This window comes from Pogona vitticeps, chromosome 7 (genome assembly GCF_051106095.1).
Source record: "Pogona vitticeps strain Pit_001003342236 chromosome 7, PviZW2.1, whole genome shotgun sequence".
Classification (NCBI taxonomy): domain Eukaryota; kingdom Metazoa; phylum Chordata; class Lepidosauria; order Squamata; family Agamidae; genus Pogona; species Pogona vitticeps.
The window spans coordinates 11,660,034-11,678,290 of record NC_135789.1 but is presented as its reverse complement, the minus strand read 5'-3'; the positions used below and the strand labels follow the sequence as shown (position 1 = coordinate 11,678,290).

Here is an 18,257-nt window from a genome sequence, read left to right as displayed (position 1 = left end):
CCGTTTCTATTTGGATGGATGACTGAACCGAGATATACAAAAATCACCATTTCCATTTTTTCAGTCTTCTGCCAAAAACGCTAACGTTACGTATTTTTTTCTGTAGTCAAGATTTTTGGTCTCCGTGTTCAACGGCACTCGTGCTTTGGCACTTTCTTCTTTCACGTTCACTGAAGGTTGCTTCAAGTCGTTGCTGCTTTCTGCCAGGAAAAGGGGGTCATCTGCATATTTTAAATTACTGATGTTACTTCCGCCAATGTCCACTCTGCCTTCCGCTGACTGCTGCCTAGCTTTCTTTGTGATTCATTCTGCATTCAGATTGAACAGAGAGGGAGATAAAATGCACCCTCGTCCGATACCTTTGCCTGGAGGGAACCGTTCTGTCTCTTCGTATCCTGATCCGGACGGTCGCTTCTTGACCTCCAAATGGGTTAACGCATCGGGACAATCAAGTGTTGAGGCAGGCCCGTTTCTTTCAAAACAACCCCTGGCTTCTCAACCACAATAACATGGAGGTTGTGTCCAGCAATAGGTCTTCTCTCCTGTACAGGGTTGGTTCATTCCTCGCTCCTGTTTTGAAGCCGTCAAGGTTTCCGACTCATGTGAGTTTCTCATTGCAGCAGGTCCCCCCGGGGGAAAGCACCTTCTCTAACCTATTCACCCCATGGCCCTCCTGGTGGTGGTGGTGAGGATGATTGGAAGTTATTTCCTTCGAGGGACCTCCTGATCTCCATGCTCTTGGTTTTTCCCGGTGAGCTTCCTGATGGGGCCGTGGCAGGAAGAGGTGGGAAGGTGAAGGACATTCTGCCTGAAGGTCACACTGGGACTCAGGAGGCCCGAGTTCAAATCCCTACTTGGGCATCACGCGCTCTGGGGGAACTTAGGGCCAGCCCCTCTCAGCCTGTCCTCCCTCACAGGACTGTAATGAGGGTAAAGTGGAGACCAGAGACACCAGCGTGAGCGCATAATTAATAGTTGGAACTATTGAAGGGGAACATTCCCCACTCATTCAGTCAGGCGACCAATTGAAGGGGACACTTTGTTTTGGCCTCGATCGTTTGAGGACAAATATTTATGGTCAACTGAGATGGTCAGCATGGGAGATACGCAGAAGCGAGAGAGAGAGAGTGTGTGTGGAGCCAGAGGTTGAGAGTTTGAATTCCCCACTATACCTCCCAGGAGAAAGGCCAGCCTGTGTGGCTTTGGGCAAGCTCCCTGGCAGGGCATTCCCAGAAGGAGGGGCTCCCAGAGGACTTGGGAATATTCTCTACCTACAACACTTTGGAAAGGGTCGCTCTGAGACTGCGTTGGGCTAAGGCACCCCATGGTGCTGTATTTTCCTCTCAGCCCATCCCAAAGCGTGGTCTGGAGTGCCAGCCAGAGACTGAGAGAAAGGAGTGTGGTTCAGTGAAAGAGTGGGAGAGCGCTCCAGAGGCTTCCGGAACCTTCCCTGTCTGGCTGAAGCATAGAAATCGTTGCCTCTGGGTCTCTCAGGCTGCCCCGGTGAACTTGGAGGCCCTCACCACGGCTCCGTGGAGCCTTTTGGGGCCGACTAGATCCGGCCCTTGAGTGCACGGACACACCTTCAAACCCACCCCTCAAAAAAAAAAATTATGGATAAGAAACTGAAAGGAGGTCCTTGTTTTCTTGCGTCCGAGCCCGCATTGGCCTGCTAAGCCTGGTACGGGCAATTCACAGAGAAGCATCTGCGTTTAATCAGCTTTGCAAAATAATCGTACAGATTAATCTTAGCTCCTTGCGAGCGGAACGGCCTGTGGGGCCCCTTCCTTCTTATCCTCCGTAGGCGGCAGGCGGTTGAGAATTAGTCACTGATCAGAAAAAGACAGGAAGATGCCTGCCTACTTAGAAGCACCACATTTCTCGGTTTAAGCCGTATCAGCAGGCTGCTTTACTTTTTATTGGCAAGTCGCTGTGGTGACTGGGGACCACTCTGGATTGCCCACCCCCAGCCCCCCAAAAAAGAAATACCGGCGGCTTTTCTGCCCCATGATCTGAAGAAACCAGGTTGGCCTGGTCTGTGTCCTTTTCTGTCCACCCTGCCTTTTAGGAATTTGGTTCAGACCATTTCCTAACTTTCAACAAAACTCTGTTCCTAGAGGGATCTTGTGATTTCGAAAAGCCCGATGCCACTTCAAAGAAAAATCCGTGAATAAATGGAAATTTCCCTTTTAACCCGACAAGAAAGAGCCGGGGGCGGGGCTGTTAGCTGTGCCAGCCAGTGTAATGCTGGCAGCTTGATTTTCAGTAGCAAATTGGTATAACCTAAGAAGACGGTGTAGGTATTTCCTGCCACGTGCCAATTACATGACTTGGTGTGTGACAGGAGACACCTACTCTGACTTCTTAATTTATTACAGTTACACTACTGAAAGTTACACTGCTGGGGTTCCCTTGTCAGAAATACTGTACATGACAGGGTTCCAGGTAGTATGTTAATAGCTTTCAAAAAAAGAAGAAGTGTGAAACAAGAGCATTGTGTTCTGGACATACCATTGGCTGTTGGCCATGTGCATGCTGTGATGTCATGGACAGAAGTGGGAAGGGCTAGGACGTATTCCTTCCATTGGAAAGCAAAGATGGCTTTCCCAGGAGCGAGGAGAGGAGAAGGAAAAAAATCACTTTCCCAAGGATTAAAAATTTCCGGTTTCTTATAGGATCTTTCATTGACCATCTTGAGCTTCCACACCACTAAAAGCATCTTTATCGTGTGGTCCTTAACCTCAAGTGGACCACAAGTGCCAGCCTTTGTAAGCCATAAATTGGCGCTTCCTCACAAATACGAAAACCAGCCTTTGAAGACAGGCCATAAAAATACCCTGGGGTATAATTCGGTTGGCTTGGCGTCCGTTCCAGCGGTTTGAAACCTACCCAAAGCTGCTAACAGTGAACTACTAAAATTTAGTAGCGTCTGCTACTTAAATGTCGTCTGCTTTAAAGGAAAAAAAAAAGGTTTGAGGTCCTAAATGTTGACCCAGAAATGTTTTTCAGAGCAGAAGCAGAGGACACGGGAGCCCCAAATGGAAGGTGGGGATCCCAACCTCTCATAATCCTGAGATGGCTCTTGCTAGATGTTTAACCTGCTTGGTGTAGGAACTCTGGGAAATGTAGTTTTTGGGAACGAATAAGAATTCACTGCAAGAGGGTTCTCGTGCTGAACCAGAGTGGTGAAGGTACCTCACACCGCCCAAGAATTCCTTGGATAGATCCATGACCCTGATAGCCACTCCTAGAACGGTGTCGTATGGGTAGACTCTTAAGCCTTCGTTAGTTACAGGAGCACAGGGCTTACCATGTTCATTGTTCTATAAGGTTGCTTTTATATTTTTTATTATTTATGTACTATGCAGTTTTACCCCGCCTTTCTCCTTTTAAAAAGGCAGTTTGCATGATTTACATGAAAGACAAGATTTAAAGCGGAAAGCAATAAGTATACAAATACTAAAAAAGATTAAACCAACACCACAGTAAATGATGCTCAACAGAAGCAACATCAAAATGTGTTCAGAATGAGCAGAAAGGCACAAATATCTGCTGAGTAGTTAGATTTAGGTATCTGGCTGTGGAACTAGAGGTTCGATACCCCACTGGGTTTTTGTTGTTGTTGTTGATTTTGTTTATCTTTACAGTGGCTGGACTCAGTGATCCATAGGTTCACTTCCAGCTCTGCAATTCTAAGAGGGTGGTGATGATGATGATTTCAGATCCCCACTTAGGCAGCCAAGCACTCTGGAAAGCTTGCTTTGAAGAGGAAAGGTCTTAGCTTGCTTGCGGAAGGAGAGCTAAGATGGGCCCAGCCCGGCTTCCAGTGGGAGGGAGTTCCAGAGTCTAACGGAGCAGCCACAGAGAAGAAGGCCCTTTCCAGTATTCACTGTTCTGTGACATTTGGCTCGCTCCTAACCAGAGCTTGGAAATAATGTGTCCTACTTAATGTGCAAATGTGTGTAAACTGTCACAAACGCAGCCGAGCTGGCTTGTCTTCTGCTTGGGAGCAGATGTTGTAGAGTCGTTGAGCGGATCGCAACTCGGCAGCATCCGTTTCTACTCCCAGCCGGAGCTGCTGAAGGCTTTGCCCTTGGACGGTGGAGGGTCCCGGAGTGCCTCCCACCACCCCGAGGCGAAGTCTAGAGCAACCAACGCAACTCGGGGGGGGGTGTCTTGAAGTTTGCAGTTTCCCTCCTGCAAGCGTCACTTGCTAGGATTATTTGGGGGTCTCTCGGTCCTCACTTGCTGAATACTCCCTTCAGCACCCAGCAGCTGGCCTGTTTGAGAGGGAAAGGGAGAGGATTTCCAAGGCAGCTGAGCCGGATGTTCAGAGGTTATGCCTTGAATTTAGTACAGTGGGGTCTTGACTTAAGAATGGCTTGAGTTAAGAACATTTTGACTTAAGAACCACTCTCATAGGAAAATATTGACTTGACTTACGTACTTAGATTTGAGTTAAGAACTGAAAAAAAACCACGTGGGAGGCAGGGAAAGTGCAAAATGTGAACTTTCAGTTAACTGTTGTCCAGTGAAAAGGGTGCCTGTCTGTTTCCTCACTCCTCCCAGCGTTTATTGAGTGGATTGGGAGACAGTCTTCAGACTGCCTGGTACTGCCTGGACTGTATTTTCCCTGCCTTCCCTGAACCTTTCTTGACCTAAGAAAAAAGAAACAAAATATCCCCCTCTAGTGGTCGAAGGCAGAATAGCAGCTTCCCATTAGTTTCTATGGACGGAAAAGAGCAGATACGGATTAAATGGTTTTCAATGCATTCCTATGGGAAATGCAGATTTGACTTGAGAACTTTTTGACTTGAGAACCGCCTTCCAATACGGATTAAGTTCTCAAGTCAAGACCCCACTGTAGCTGGTTCAATAGCTAGAAGGTTCCCCGTGCCAACGCCTGGGCTTTTAAGTCCTGGCGAGACAGCCCGGCTTTGCACACGTTTTGCTTTTTAAAAATTATTATTGATTTAAGAGGCTGCCTCCAGAGAGATAAGGCCTCCTGGGAGATCACACCCTTCGAGTCCCAATCGAGAGACAAAGCTTACTCTCGGGTTTCTGCTCTGGAGGCTGGAGCACCCAAAGGGAGCTCTCCGGGGAGGGGTTCTCTCCTGCAAGAGGAGGCGGGAGTAGACCGGCGCAGGGGGTTGGACTGTTGCCGTTGTTCAAGAGCTGGCTCGGCTCTCCTTCTGGAACAAAGAACGACACCCTTGCAACACGGCTGGCTTGTGAAACCGGAAGGAGAAGTGGAGAAGAGCAGGACACGTCCCTCTAAACTGGGCCCTTAGTTAATCTGTAACCACAGGAGGGGTGGAAGGGGAAGCCCAGGCCAGTGAAACAAGAACAAATTTTGTGCTGCTGGAAAGGCAAGCACAGCTATTCTGCAGGAAGCTGTGGTGGACGGGGCCGTGGAAGGGGATCCGTTGAAGGGCATGGGGCCCCTGTGGGTGCTGAGGTTGCACAATGGGCTCAGGCGGGTAGCCCGAGGGCCACGGACCTGCTGTGGCCCAATTTCATAAGCCTTCTACAAGGGACCATTTAACCCCTGGGGCGGGTGAGATCCTTCTCCTTTGTGCGCCCCCTCCTGGCCAGGCCAGGGAGAGGGGCAAGAAGGGGCTTGGACACCTCTGGGGGGGAACAAGCACAATCAAACCCAGGCACCCTTTTTTAAAAGGTGCCACTGAAGTGTGCAAAGAAGCTTTTGCACATGGACCACAATGCGTACATGAGGAAAAACGTTGGAACGGAGCGTCAGCTTGTGTGCTCAGGAGTGGAAGGTGGAAAAGGCCGACGAGCAGCCAAGGGTGGTTTCTGCCCACCACCCTGAAATATCGTGCATTTAGACTCTGGCTCTTAGAACCATAGAATCACAGAAAAGAGAAGTTGGAAGGGCCCCCAAAAGGCCATCCAGCCCAACCCCCTGCTCAAGGCAGGAATCCAAATCAAAGCAGATCTGCCGGGTGATGATCTAAGTTTCTCTTGAAGGCCTCCAGCGTTGGAGCCCTTGCCAACCCCCGAGGTTACTGCTCCCACTATCATACTGCTCTAACAGTGAGGAAGCTTTCATGATATTCTGGCTTCCTGTAGCTTATTGCATATGTTCTACACTGTGGGATGATTGAGAACAGATCCTGCCCCTCCTCTGTAGGACAGCTTTTCAAGTATTTGAAAAGTGCTCTCCAATCTCCCCTCTGTCTTCTTTTCTCAGGGCTAAACTTGCCCAAACATGCACTTCTTTCTGTGAAGTGATCTCCTATCTCTTCTTGCTGTTCCCTTTCAGTTAGAGTGAAGACCTGAAGGCATGGAAGCCACCAGCCTCGGGGGGGGGGGGCTTCTGTAACTCAGTTCAGGACTCTTCCTGCGATGCCCGTAAATGGCTTTCCTAAGTGGGGTTCCTTTTTCTGCCTTGCAGCCTGTCTCCAGAGCTGTTGCTTTGCTTGGTGGTGACAGATTCAGCCGAGGGCCATCAATAAATCCTACCCAAATATTAGGCTCATTTAGGGGGAATGCATACAGCCATTTCCATGCACAAAGAGAAAAAGAACACACAGAAATAGCGTGCCCCTGACCCAAACAAAGGGTGGGAGAAGAAGGCAGGCTATATAGACCTTGCCAATTTCTAGAAAGAGGAGGAAAGGGAGGCCAAGAATGATCCAGATCCCCAGACTCTGCTTTGGCCATTTTTGGTGCACGAACACCACCTCCCCTGACGGAGACCAAGTTTCCCACTCCGGCTCTCGGATTAACGGGGTTCTTCGAGGTGTGAGATGAATGGGAAAGGGGCCACCTGCACCGGCTTTGTGCCCTCTGAGCGAGTGGACGCTTTGATTTGATTTTCCCGGTTGCTTTGTAGGTACGACGCGGGAAAAGACGGCTTCATTGACCTGATGGAGTTGAAGTTGATGATGGAGAAGCTGGGGGCGCCGCAGACACACCTGGGATTGAAGAACATGATTAAGGAGGTGGACGAAGATTTTGACAGCAAACTCAGTTTCCGGGAGGTGAGGCTCCGTGGCCTGGAGAGTGGCACGAGGCTCCTCTGTGCGTTGACCCCCCCAAAGCAGGCTCCGTGGTGTCTGATAGAGCTTCTTCCTCCCCAGTCAGCATCCTGGTTCTCTCTGGTTCTGTGGCATCAAGAAATTGGTGCGCAGATCTTTGAAGAGAAGAAGATGGGGGGCCGCTCCGAGGCACTGCGGGGTGCCGCCTTCCTGAAAGGCAGGGTGGGGAGAGGGAAGGAATGGAGCGTGGTGTGGTCCGGCTGCTGCCCAAAAGCTGCCAGTGGCATCCAGGTGTGTTGGGCTGCCAGAACATAGCTGGGGTTGATGGGAGTTGTAGTGAAACCGATCTGAATGGCAGCAGCAGGGAAAAGATCTTACACAGCAGGTGGCTAAACTTAAATGCTGAGTTTAATCTTATGCTCCTTCTTCAGATTCTGGCTAAATGCAAACTTCGGGGCTGGGAAAGAACTTTCCGTCCGCCTCCCACTACAACTTCCATAATCCCCCAGCCAGCGCAGCTGGGAGTTGTTGGTGGGGACTGGAGGAAAAGTCCTTTCCCAGCCACTAGCTTTGCATTTAGCCACCGTCTTGGTCTGATCCCGGTCAAGCTCGTTCATTTAATTGTCGTTAGTGCTGATGGATTACATTTCTGTCCCGCCTTTCTTCCAATGAGATTGGGAGGGCCGACACGGCTCTCCGCATTTCCATCTTACATGTTATTGTCACGATAACCTTGTGAGGGAGGCCAGGCTGGGGCCGCGTGGGCCGACCGAGGTCACCCAGAGATCTCCGTGGCTCGGTCAGGACTTGAATCTGGATTTCCCAGCCCTGATGGAGCGTGTGAACCACGACACCACAACACTTGCTTCTCTCTCGCCATATCGTCCGATGGTGGTTTGGGGTTTTTCTTTAGAGACTAGCACACTTTCCTTTGCTTTCTGGCAACTTCAGTGGGAAACCCAGCTTCCAGCTGGCCTGTGGCACCCTTCTCTTTGCCCTCTGCTTCTGAGCCTAGGCAAAGTGCAGAAACGACGTGACCATCCCTTTGGATGTTAGCAGGTTCCCCTGTATTCATAGACTCATAGAAGAAGTTGACCCTAGAAGGCGCTCAGGTCCAACCCCCTGATTGAGGCAGGAATCCAAGTCAAAGCGGATCTGACCGAGGGTGGTCCAATTTCCACTCGAAGGCCTCCAGTGCTGGAGCGCTCGCCACCTCCCCTTAAGGTCATGGGTTCCCATTGTCGTACTGCTCTAACAGTTAGGAAGTTTCAGAAGTAATTCTCCACTTGTTCTCAACTTCCTCTCTGCCCCGTCCTCTCCATGGGGCCATTTTATCCTCCCCGGCTGCTGGATAGATTTCTTTCCCTTTTCATTTTGTGCCCCCCCCTCCATCCTCATAGCCAGGATCCCATGAGAAGACTGGGCTGCCAGATCATTTGGCTTAGAGTCTCCCATCCGCCTTACCACGGACATGCTGGGGGGGGGGGTGCTGATGGGAACTCTCAGCCGAAACATTTGTCAGGGCAAAAGTTTTCCACGCCCCAAGTTGCCCCAAATGCCTGTGAAGTTTTGGGTTTGTTGTAGAACCATTTGCTGACCCTGGTAACGTGCTCTGTATCGAGGAGTGTCCTCTCCAGAGCATGAAGCCTGGGTAAAGTAGTATGGAGGATAGCCTGTTACCCAAGCAGCAAATCCCCCCTCTCCACATTGCTGAAATGGTCCAATGGAAAGGCAAGAGCCAATACAACTGGTTCCAGCAACGTTGCAGGAGTTGGCAGAACGACACAAACTGCCTCTGGGACTCCAGCTCCGGATTTTGCCTCTAGGTTAACTCCTGATGCCTTTTCCATGAGTGGATATAGCCACAGGGCAGTGGAGGTTTGAAATCAGAGTTTTCCTTCTCCTAGATGGGCTGCCTTCCATGGCTGACGAGCCCCACCTACCCAGATCCTAGCATTATGGAATTGGAATTGGAAGGGGCCTCTGAGGCCATCAAGACCAACTCTTTGCTGAAGGCAAGAATCCCAAGCGAAGCAGCTCGGACCGAGGGTGGTCCGTTCAGTTTTTCCTTAGAGGCCTCCAGCGCTGGGTGTGACCACACACGAGGTTGCCCAGGCTGATGGTGAACTTCTCTGCACGGCACCCAGACGTTTCAGTTGCTGCAGCTCTTCCCACAGAAGGGCCTGATCATCCTAGGAAGGTGTGTATCAAGCAGCCATGCATCACACAGCCCTCCCCCCTTCTCTGTCATTACCGCATTTGCTGGAATTCAAGGCCCCCTTTAGAAAACTATTTACCAAGTGAAATAGCGCTGAGCTGCCAAGATGTGGTAGGCATTCAAACTAGTTTTGTACAAGTTTAGTGCTAGAAGGATATATATATATAAAGCTGCAATTTACAAATTGCACAGCAGCTGAAAGCCTTATGAAGACAAGCAAGAGGCAGACAAAAGGTGTATGGATCCGTCCCAGAGTACACCCCACTCTGCACGTCGTCAGTGAGGTCTTCTGGACATGCCCAGAAGCTGCCTGAAAGGGCCAGATGGGCAATCAGGCAAGCCAAAAGCGAGAGAAAGCAACATGACTGGAAATGCTACGAAAGCACACAAGCCGGGCTAGCTGAACAAAATATCCTGCTTACTCATGCCAAAATATTGTTTCTCACTCACAATTAATGCTAATGTCATGTAGCTGATGGAGAATACATCTCATTAACCTCGCCAACTCCAGCACAGGCCACTGGGGAAAGCCGCAGTACAGTTGCATCCGTTTGCTACGGATTGGAGCTGCAGGGCCCGGTGTGGGTTTCGTGCGCTCTTTCCCTCCTGGGGTCCCTGACTCTCTTGCCCTTCAGGGCAACAGCAGCAAAAATACAGCAGGTCCTTTGGCAGCCCCACAGACTTGAATGAAGCTCCCGCTCTTTGTGAGAGACTGAATCTCAGGAAAAACTTCTTGACTGTTCAAGGAGTACAACAATGGAACCCCATGACTTCGAGAGGTGGCAAGCGCTGCAACGCTGGAGGCCTTCAGGATAGCCCTCTGTTAGGCTTATCTTAATGTTCTCTCAGATGTGGTGGCGCTGGTGGGATGTGGCGGCGCTGCGGGTTAAACCGCAAAACCTTCTGTGCTGCAAGGTCAGAAGACCTGCAGTTGTAAGATCGAATTCACACGATGGAGGGAGCTCCTGTCGCTTGTCCCAGCTCCTGCCAACCTAGCCGTTTGAAAGCATGCAAATGCAAGTAGATAAATAGGTATCACATCAGTGGGAAGGTCACGGCGTTCTGTGTCTAGTCGCGCTGGCCACGTGACCATGGTAACTGTCTTCGGACAAACGCTGGCTCTACGGCTTGGAGACGGGGATGAGCACCGTCCCCTAGAATCGGACACGACTGGACTAAATGTCAAGGGGAACCTTTACCTTTACGTTTTACTGTTAGATCTGCTTGGATTGGGATCCCTGCCTTGAGCAAGGAGCTAGACTCGATGGTCTCATGGGACCCCTTCCAGTTCAGTCATTCTATGATTCTATATTGACTGCCCTTCCTTAAACGTGGTGTCCTCCAGAGGACAACCTCCCACCTCTGCCTGGCGGTGTGGCCTGGGAGGACCGGGTTTCCCCGAAAATGAGACAGGGTCTTATATTAATTTTTGCTCCAAAAAAACCTCATTAGGGCTTATTTCCAGGGGATGTTCTATTTTTTTTCATGTACAACCATCTATGTTTATTCAGATACAGTCATGTCCTCTTCTGGTTGCTGCACAAGGGTGGAGGGCAGGGGTCTTACTGAACTGGGGCTTATTTTTGGGATAGGGCTTATATGACAAGCATCCTGAAAAATCCTACTAGGGCTTATTTTCAGGGAAAACAGGGTAATGGGGGATGTAGTGTATCCAGAGGATGCCAGGATGGGGAAATCTGGTACATATCATTTATATTTTGCCCTTTTAAAAGAATCCTTCCTTTCCAGTTGACTGCAAACATTTGTCCTCAAGGCAGATGGTTCCCCACTGCACTGGGATCATCCACACTGTTTGTGTAGGCAGAGGTTTTTTTTTTTATTTTATTTTATTTGGACTTCTAAATGCATCTCTTAATTATGAGATTGTATGGCTTGTTCCAGTTGATGTTTGGCTCGTTCATCCCTTTTTTTAAAAAGGAAGTTTAGGAGCCTCCCAGCTTAGTGGTTAAACTGCTGGACTGCAGCCAAAACTCTGCTCACAACCCTGGGTTCAATCCCAGGTAGCGCGCTCGAGGTTCACTTAGCCTTCCATCTTTCGGAGGTTGGTAAAACGAGCACCCAGCAAACCTGGGAGTGGGAGCAATGTGTAGCTTTTATAATTAACGTGCAAGCTGCCCAAAGAGTGCTTTAAATGCTGCGGGGTGGTATATAAGCAGCATACTCTTTTTTTGCTTTAATTCCACCCTATTTTTCATTAAATATATACCGTATATATTTAAAATAATTTAAATAAATAAATAATTTAATTTAAAATTATTTAATAAAACGCCTAGAGTGGTCCGGTGGGCCAGATAGGCAGGGTATAAATAAATAAATAAATAAATAAATAAATCAAATAAATCAAATAAATAAATAAATAAATAAATAAATAAATAAATAAATAAATAAATAAATAAATAAATAAATAAATAAATAAAAAGTTCAGACAATCCATTCCAGTAAGAAGCCATGTTTTAAATAACTGTCTAGAAGAAAACTAATTTCGTGTCCCAAGTGGGATGTTTTGAAGAGGGCTGAAGGTCGCCACCAAAACAGATGTACCCATAAACCGATCCTGAGACACTGAGGGGAAATCCAGTGGGGTAGAAATTAAGGCCAGGCCAAAAGTTCTTGATCAGGAGAAGACAACGTTGTGTGGAAAACCAATCCCTGGGTCTCCCCGCAAAGGGGCTTAGCTCCTTGGGACTGGTTTGTCTTGCAAGGTGAGCTTCAGGAAAACACACACACACACACAGAGGAGGTGTCTTGGAGCGGCCCTGGTCTCCAGAGAAAAGGCCGCATATGCTGTTGCTTCCTTGGCCCCCCACAGGACTCCTGCCCAGGCTCTCCTGTCCACTGTCTGGCAGCCCCACATACATCTCCTGTTCTTTGGAGGAGTCCACGTGGGTCATCCGGCGCCCTTCGCGACGGGGCGGCATAGCTGGAGGGTGGCCTCCTTGGACCGACCGCTGAGGTTCTCCCCCCCCCCCCCGGGGCTTGCCAGTGAAACTCACTCAGACTGTTGTGTTCCTCTCCCCCTCTCTGCCCCCCCTTCCCACTTCTAGTTCCTCCTGATTTTTCGCAAAGCTGCTGCCGGGGAGTTGGAAGAAGACAGTGGCCTCCACGCCTTAGCCCGCCTGTCCGAGATCGACGTCTCCACAGAAGGGGTCAAAGGAGCCAAGAGCTTTTTTGAGGCCAAAGTAAGGAGCGCACGGAGTTGCTGGGGGCCATCCGTCAGGGGGGCATGAAACCATATCAGGACTATGTGACCACATCCTCTTTTCAGGATGGAGGGGCGCCTGGTTGAAGCCCCTGCTGGCCATCTCCCCCCCCCCACTGCCCTGGTGGGAAGACATTGAGCATCTCTCAGATTCTGGTCTGTCTGCCCTTTTTAAAGTCCCCACAATTCTCTCGGTATAAAGTTACTCTGGAACATTACGAGAGGTTAAAAGAGTGCCTCGACACCAATTCAGCACTGAGCAGACGCAGGAATAGAAGGTTGAACGCAGGGCCCCGAAGTCGCTTAGAGGGATGGGCGTTTCAGATTTCTAGAACGATGTGTTCCAAAATGTTCCTTCTTTGAAGTCCCAACCGCAGGACCCTGAATTTACAGACATTCTCTAAATTGTGCTCGCCTGGGGAGAAGGCCCAGCTGTCAAGCTTCATGCCCTGGATAGGCCTAACTTCCTGTCTGACAAGGAAGCTTCTCAGAAATCTTTTCAAACAGGAAGCTAGGCCTGTCCGAGGCATGAAGTCTGCCACCTGGGCCTTCTCTCCAGGAAGCACAATTTAGGGGTCTGTAAGGTCTGGGTGGGTCTCCGAGAAAGGGGAATTATGGGATTTGTAGTCCAAACTGAACATTCCTCGATGCCTCCGAGATTCCTGTCCAGGTGTTCTCAAACTGCAGTCCACGACCGGCTGGATGACCCGAGGCTGGCAGCCATTGCCATAAGGGATCCCTGTCTCTGTCGAAGGGTTGCCTGCCTTGGAGACAGTATTGAGGAGTCAGTGGGAGAGTGCATATCGGTGCCACAAGGGCCCAGAGCCGCCACCAAGCTCCCGGCCTGCCCCATGGGAGTTGGCTCTCTGAAGCTTTTCCTCTGTGGTCCCTTTCCTTCCCAGCCCTGAACAGCCGTTGCCCGCGGGCTTCCTCGGCTCCGAAGCACCCCCGGGTCAGTTTTGGCTTTCCCCCCTCGCAGGTCCAAGCCATGAACGTCACCAGCCGCTTTGAGGAGGAGATCAAGGCGGAGCAAGAGGAGAAGCGCCGGCAAGCCGAGGAGATGAAACAGAGGAAAGCGGCCTTCAAGGAGCTCCAGTCGGCCTTCAAGCAGTGACGGGGGCGGCGCGCTCGGGGGCCAGAGTGAGGCCAGAGGAGTCCCGCTGACAAAACCACTGCGTGTGGCCGAGGGTTGCGAGGGTTCCCCACGTTGCGCCACCTGCGTGTCGAGCAGCCCCTTGATCTGCAGGCGAGACGGGGTGCTCCGGTACCCTGACAAACTGCAGGTCAAGTTGCCATTGAAAGCACAGGAGCAGGCTTGGGGAGGGTTTTTCCCGGTCACTTGGCAACCCTCCACAGCGTATAGGTGGGGACCAAAGCAAAAAAGCACCTCATCTGCCTCTTCCATCTGTGAAAACTCTCGGCCTGGCATTGTTTTTCCGTCGGCCTAGCTCGGTGTTTTCCCTGTGAGCGGTGTCTGTTGTCCTGTCTGGTGGGCATTTTCTCATTTGTTATGACTGCTTGCCATGTCCCGAGCTTCGGCTTTTGCCCGTTTGGCTTGTGCATCGTGTCCGGTCCCAGCCTTATGGTGTGGTCATCGCTGTGGTCACAGCTTACAGCTTTGTGGGCGAGGGGGGGGGAGAAAACCCAACAGACCCTCGCTCTGACGAGGGATGGCCTCGGGGTGGGAAGATGAGGCTTTTGCCTGTTTGCAATCGCTTTGAACCAATCATGCTTTAACAGATGCCCTTAAATTCCCTTTCCTTGAAGCTTTGCCAAAAATAAAAAATAAAAAAAAATGGGGTGGGGGGGCGGAGGGTGGTCGGGGAGGGGGCCCTTGAAAAGCTACCAGACGTAGCCCAGAGAAGCAGCCTGGCTGCTGAGGATCACGCCCGCCCTTGCTCCTGTTTTTCTCCACTTGGTAGTGGCCCCTGAGCCGTTTTATCGGCCCCCAGATCTTAAGAAGGATCACAAGGAATAGGTCCGTTTCCCTCGCCCTCAGTGCTGTTGACGCTTCTTGGTGGTGTGAGAGCTTGGGAATAACGCCCTTCAACGTGGCCCATCGACGTCAACATTGTCAGTTTCGTGTTCACTTCAGGATACTTCAATGGAGGCATCTAAGGAATAACCTTTGGAAAGCCCAGTAGGACCCCGCTATCCACGGGATCAGTATCCACAGATTCACTTACCTGCTATTAAATTTTAAAAAACCTCAAGAAATACATATTTACCTATATTTATATGTATTTCCTACAGAGTCCTTATCAGAGCAGGACACTAGAGGAAGCCAGAGAACCATGCAGGATGTAAGTGTCCTTTTCCATCATCCACAGCATCTGTTGGGGACCGAACTGATCCCCTGCGGATGCCATGGCCTACTGTACTGTTCTTGCCATTTTAATGTTTTTTGAAACATAAAGTTAACATTAAAAGGCACTCCCTGTTTAACGCAAAAGTGACACGTTTCACGTTTGCAGGGTTAGTAGATCCATTGCCTCGTTTCCAAGCTCCCGGTGGTATTGGGGGGGATCTTTTCTCCACTGTCAGGGTTTTGGGGGTTTGAGGGGGGAGCAGGACTGGGAGGAGAGGAGTCCTCTGGGGTGGCCCGGTGGGCCAGAAAAGGTCTTAGATACTTGGAGAAGGGCCCCGGCTGGCCCTGGCTGGTGGGCTTCTGTCCTGGAGATTGTCTTCTGGGGCCCCCGAGGTGTGGAAGGCTTCCCCTCCTCCAGGGTGTGGGGGGCCACAAGGATCTATCATTGTTCACTGTCCGAAGGACGGGGAGCTCACTGTCTTTGGGGGTGATGGTGAGGAATGGGGCTGCCTTCCTGCTTGGCTGATGATGGAGATGATGAGAATGGCGTTGGCTCCCTCTGGAGGAGGGCCCTGGGTGTTGCATGCACTCCTCATGGGCTCCCCGTTTTACCCTGTTCCTTTCGCTTCGGGGCTCAGGAAAGTGTCCTCTTTCGGCCACCTGCTCCTGCAGCCACCCCTCAATCCAGCTCCAGTGCCAGGAAGTCCCCGTCCCCCCGGCTCGGGAGAGCTGCCAAGAGGGCAGGCTGGCTGGGGAGGCCCTTCTGGGACGGGGCCCTGGGGACAAGCAGGGCTCTGTGCGCCTCCTTCCACAGGGAGAGCTGAGGGGCTGGTTTTCCGCTCTAGGACACAAGTGTGTTGGGGGGGTTGACCCTTGGGAAAGCGGCGGTCCCGTCCTGTCCTGGCCCTCAGAAGGGCAGCCTTCGCTCTCCTCCTCAGGAGGGGTGGTCCCAGCTCATCTGCCACCCCGGGAGCCGCCAGGCATCAGAGGGGCTCAGCCCCATGTTGACTCTCCCGGCTTCTCTGGTGGGTCTCCCCCGCACAGGTTGCTTTGATCGGCTTAGCCCGCCGTTTCAGTTGCCCCTGCTGTCTGTCTGTCTTCCTGGCTGCCCTGCTTGTTCCACAGACGTTCACTATTTTGGAGGCCCTGGTTGTGGTCGAGAAGGTGGCGTGATCTTGGGGTGGGGGGTTAGAAGAAGGGTCCCCTTCGCTTCCGCTCTGAGCCACCAACGGGTTTCCCCAGCCTGCGTGGGCTGCGGCCACGAGAACCCGGCCTGTTCTGGGTGACACTGTGAGGTCGGGGGGGGGGGGTGTCGCAGGTCGGATCAGGCCATGAGCAGAAGAGCGTGAAACATGGGGGGTGGGTGTGTTTATGGCAGCCTTTCCTGCTCTAGCGTAGCCCATCGGCCTGGGCACCTGGGGCTGATAGGAGATGCAGCCTCTCACATTTGGCGAGTGACAAAGATGTGAATCTTGCCGGGGGGTGGGTGGGAAAATCCCTCTTTCCACCTCGCCTGAAATTTCACTGAGCGTCCGTGGTCCTTTTCTTTCTCGAGGCAAAGCCGGGCGACCCTTCCAGAGCAAAATGGCCGCCATTCCTGTGCAGAGTTCCCCTGGAAGAGGCGGAAGACGTGCCCAGCCGGTTAGATAGGGTGGCATCTTCCCTGTTCAGGATTCATGGGAAAGGGCATTAAGTTGTGGAGAACTTGCCCTCCCCTCCTCAAAAAGAAAAGGTTGGGGCAGGACAAGGGGGGTGTTTGTGTGTCTCATATTTGCAAGAAGTCAGAGAGGACGAGAAATACCGGGAGCAGCAGTTAGGAAAGGCCGGTTGCACGTCCGGACGGGACCTCCCAAGTGCTAGACTTGTCTTCTTGCCACTGGTGGTGGTGGGAAGGTTTCCTGGGGGGAGAGAAAGAAAGAGAGAGAAAGGGGGGGGCAACGGGAATCCCTTGTGTATCTCTGCATTGGGGGCAAAGCCACCCAAGTCCGGAGCCATGCGCGTGCCATCTCCTGAATAAAGCATGATGTTCAGTCGTCTTCCATCGGTGTTGAGTGTTCAGGCTGGGAGACACCCACACACACACACCTTTAATACTGTTGAGTGTTCCTGGGGTCTATCTGGATTTTTATTTTCTGCATGAACTGTGATCTTAAAAATAAAGAGCCTGACCCTTCATTTGCGAATGCAGTTTTTGAAACAGGAAAAAATGTGTTTGAAAGGGGTGCAGGATGATTCCCGATTTGCTTCCTTGTGCTGTTGGAGTGAGGTTGCCGACTCGCGCGGCGCCCTCTGCGCCAAGGCCTAGGATGGCAGCCCGTTTTGGCTTCTGGAGAGATTCCGGGAAAGGGGGGGTCCTGTCACCTTTGGTGATATCCCCCCCCCCCCAAATTTGCAGAGGCGAGGCTTACAAAATGAGAACTGACCCTGTGATCGGGAGGTGCCAGCAGGAGGAGAGAGACGCTGTGCGTAAAGGTTGCCTGCTCGTCTTTCAACAGCGCAGCCGCCAGACGGTCTCTCCCCTCTTTCTGATCAGTTGGCCTTCCTAAAAACAGCCTCTGTTCGGAGCCCTAATAGCCTTCGTGGAATACTCTCGCGCTGAGTGGGAAGATCCGGAGAGTCGCTTGTGTGTTTTGTTCTACGTGTCACCTTGTTCCTTTCAAAGGGCACCCGTTCCTTTCCTTCGCCCACTGGCTGTGTCAAATCTCAAGCTTTTTCTCTCTCATCATGGGAGGTTTTTAATTGCTCGGTTACTTTCATGCTAACCTTTTATTTTTTTGGGAAAAGATACTAAAAATCCCATGGAAGGATCTTAGAGTCTTTCTTTATTTTTTCATAAGGTAACCTTGGGGTTGGGCGGGGGGGGAGGAGCACTGGGAAGAGGGTTGGGGGGGGAACCCGTCGTTTTTGGTCTCTCCTTTTGTTCTCCGACAATTCTTCTCTCCCCCGCCATCCCCTTTCCCAAATATGTTGAAATGAGTGGATTTGAAACATGTGTGGAATTTTTTCTGTTTTCAATTCCAGAAGCTGCTCCATTTCAATGGTATGATTTTATTTTATTTTTTAAACCAAAAACGATTAAAACAAAACTATGTTTCATAAGCATGCTGGTGTGTCCAGGCGTGGTTTTTCCTTCTTACAGACAGATGTGGCCAGTCAGCCCACCCAGCCCAGCGGTGAGGGTGAAAGCAGGACAGTGAACCCAGTTCCCTTCCTTTGGGGAAAGGGGTTAACAATGCAACCAGGAAACTTCCCCCCCAGAATTGTTCCCCTTGGATCACTGGCTTTCCACCTTTGGGGTGGTGGTGGTGGGGAGTTGAGTGGTTAGAGCGTTGCCCTGGTGTTTAGGATGACCCAGGCTCTTGTGCCAGCTGGAACCATGCAACTCTCTCTCTCTCTCTCTCAACCTGAGTTCCCTTGCAGCAGCATTGTAATCATAAGCATGTGCAGAGGGAGAGACAGAATACAGAAATGTCACAGAAGCCTAAATCATGCCCAGCTGCTTTGGACACA

At 51.1% G+C, this 18,257-nt stretch overlaps 1 protein-coding gene across 2 annotated transcripts in view; it reads left to right on the top strand.

Annotated features, from left to right (window-relative positions):
• The window catches only part of EFHD2 (EF-hand domain family member D2), a 28,176-nt gene extending 10,327 nt beyond the window's left edge, over positions 1–17,849 (top strand). For both annotated transcript variants that reach the window (XM_072977788.2, XM_020781114.3), the window contains exons 2-4: positions 6,857–7,004; positions 12,285–12,419; positions 13,419–17,849. In XM_072977788.2, coding sequence (XP_072833889.1) covers positions 6,891–7,004; positions 12,285–12,419; positions 13,419–13,553 — 384 coding nt within the window. In that variant the 5' untranslated portion in view covers positions 6,857–6,890 and the 3' untranslated portion in view covers positions 13,554–17,849. The remainder of the gene's footprint in view (positions 1–6,856; positions 7,005–12,284; positions 12,420–13,418) is intronic.
• Positions 17,850–18,257: the final 408 nt, after the last annotated feature.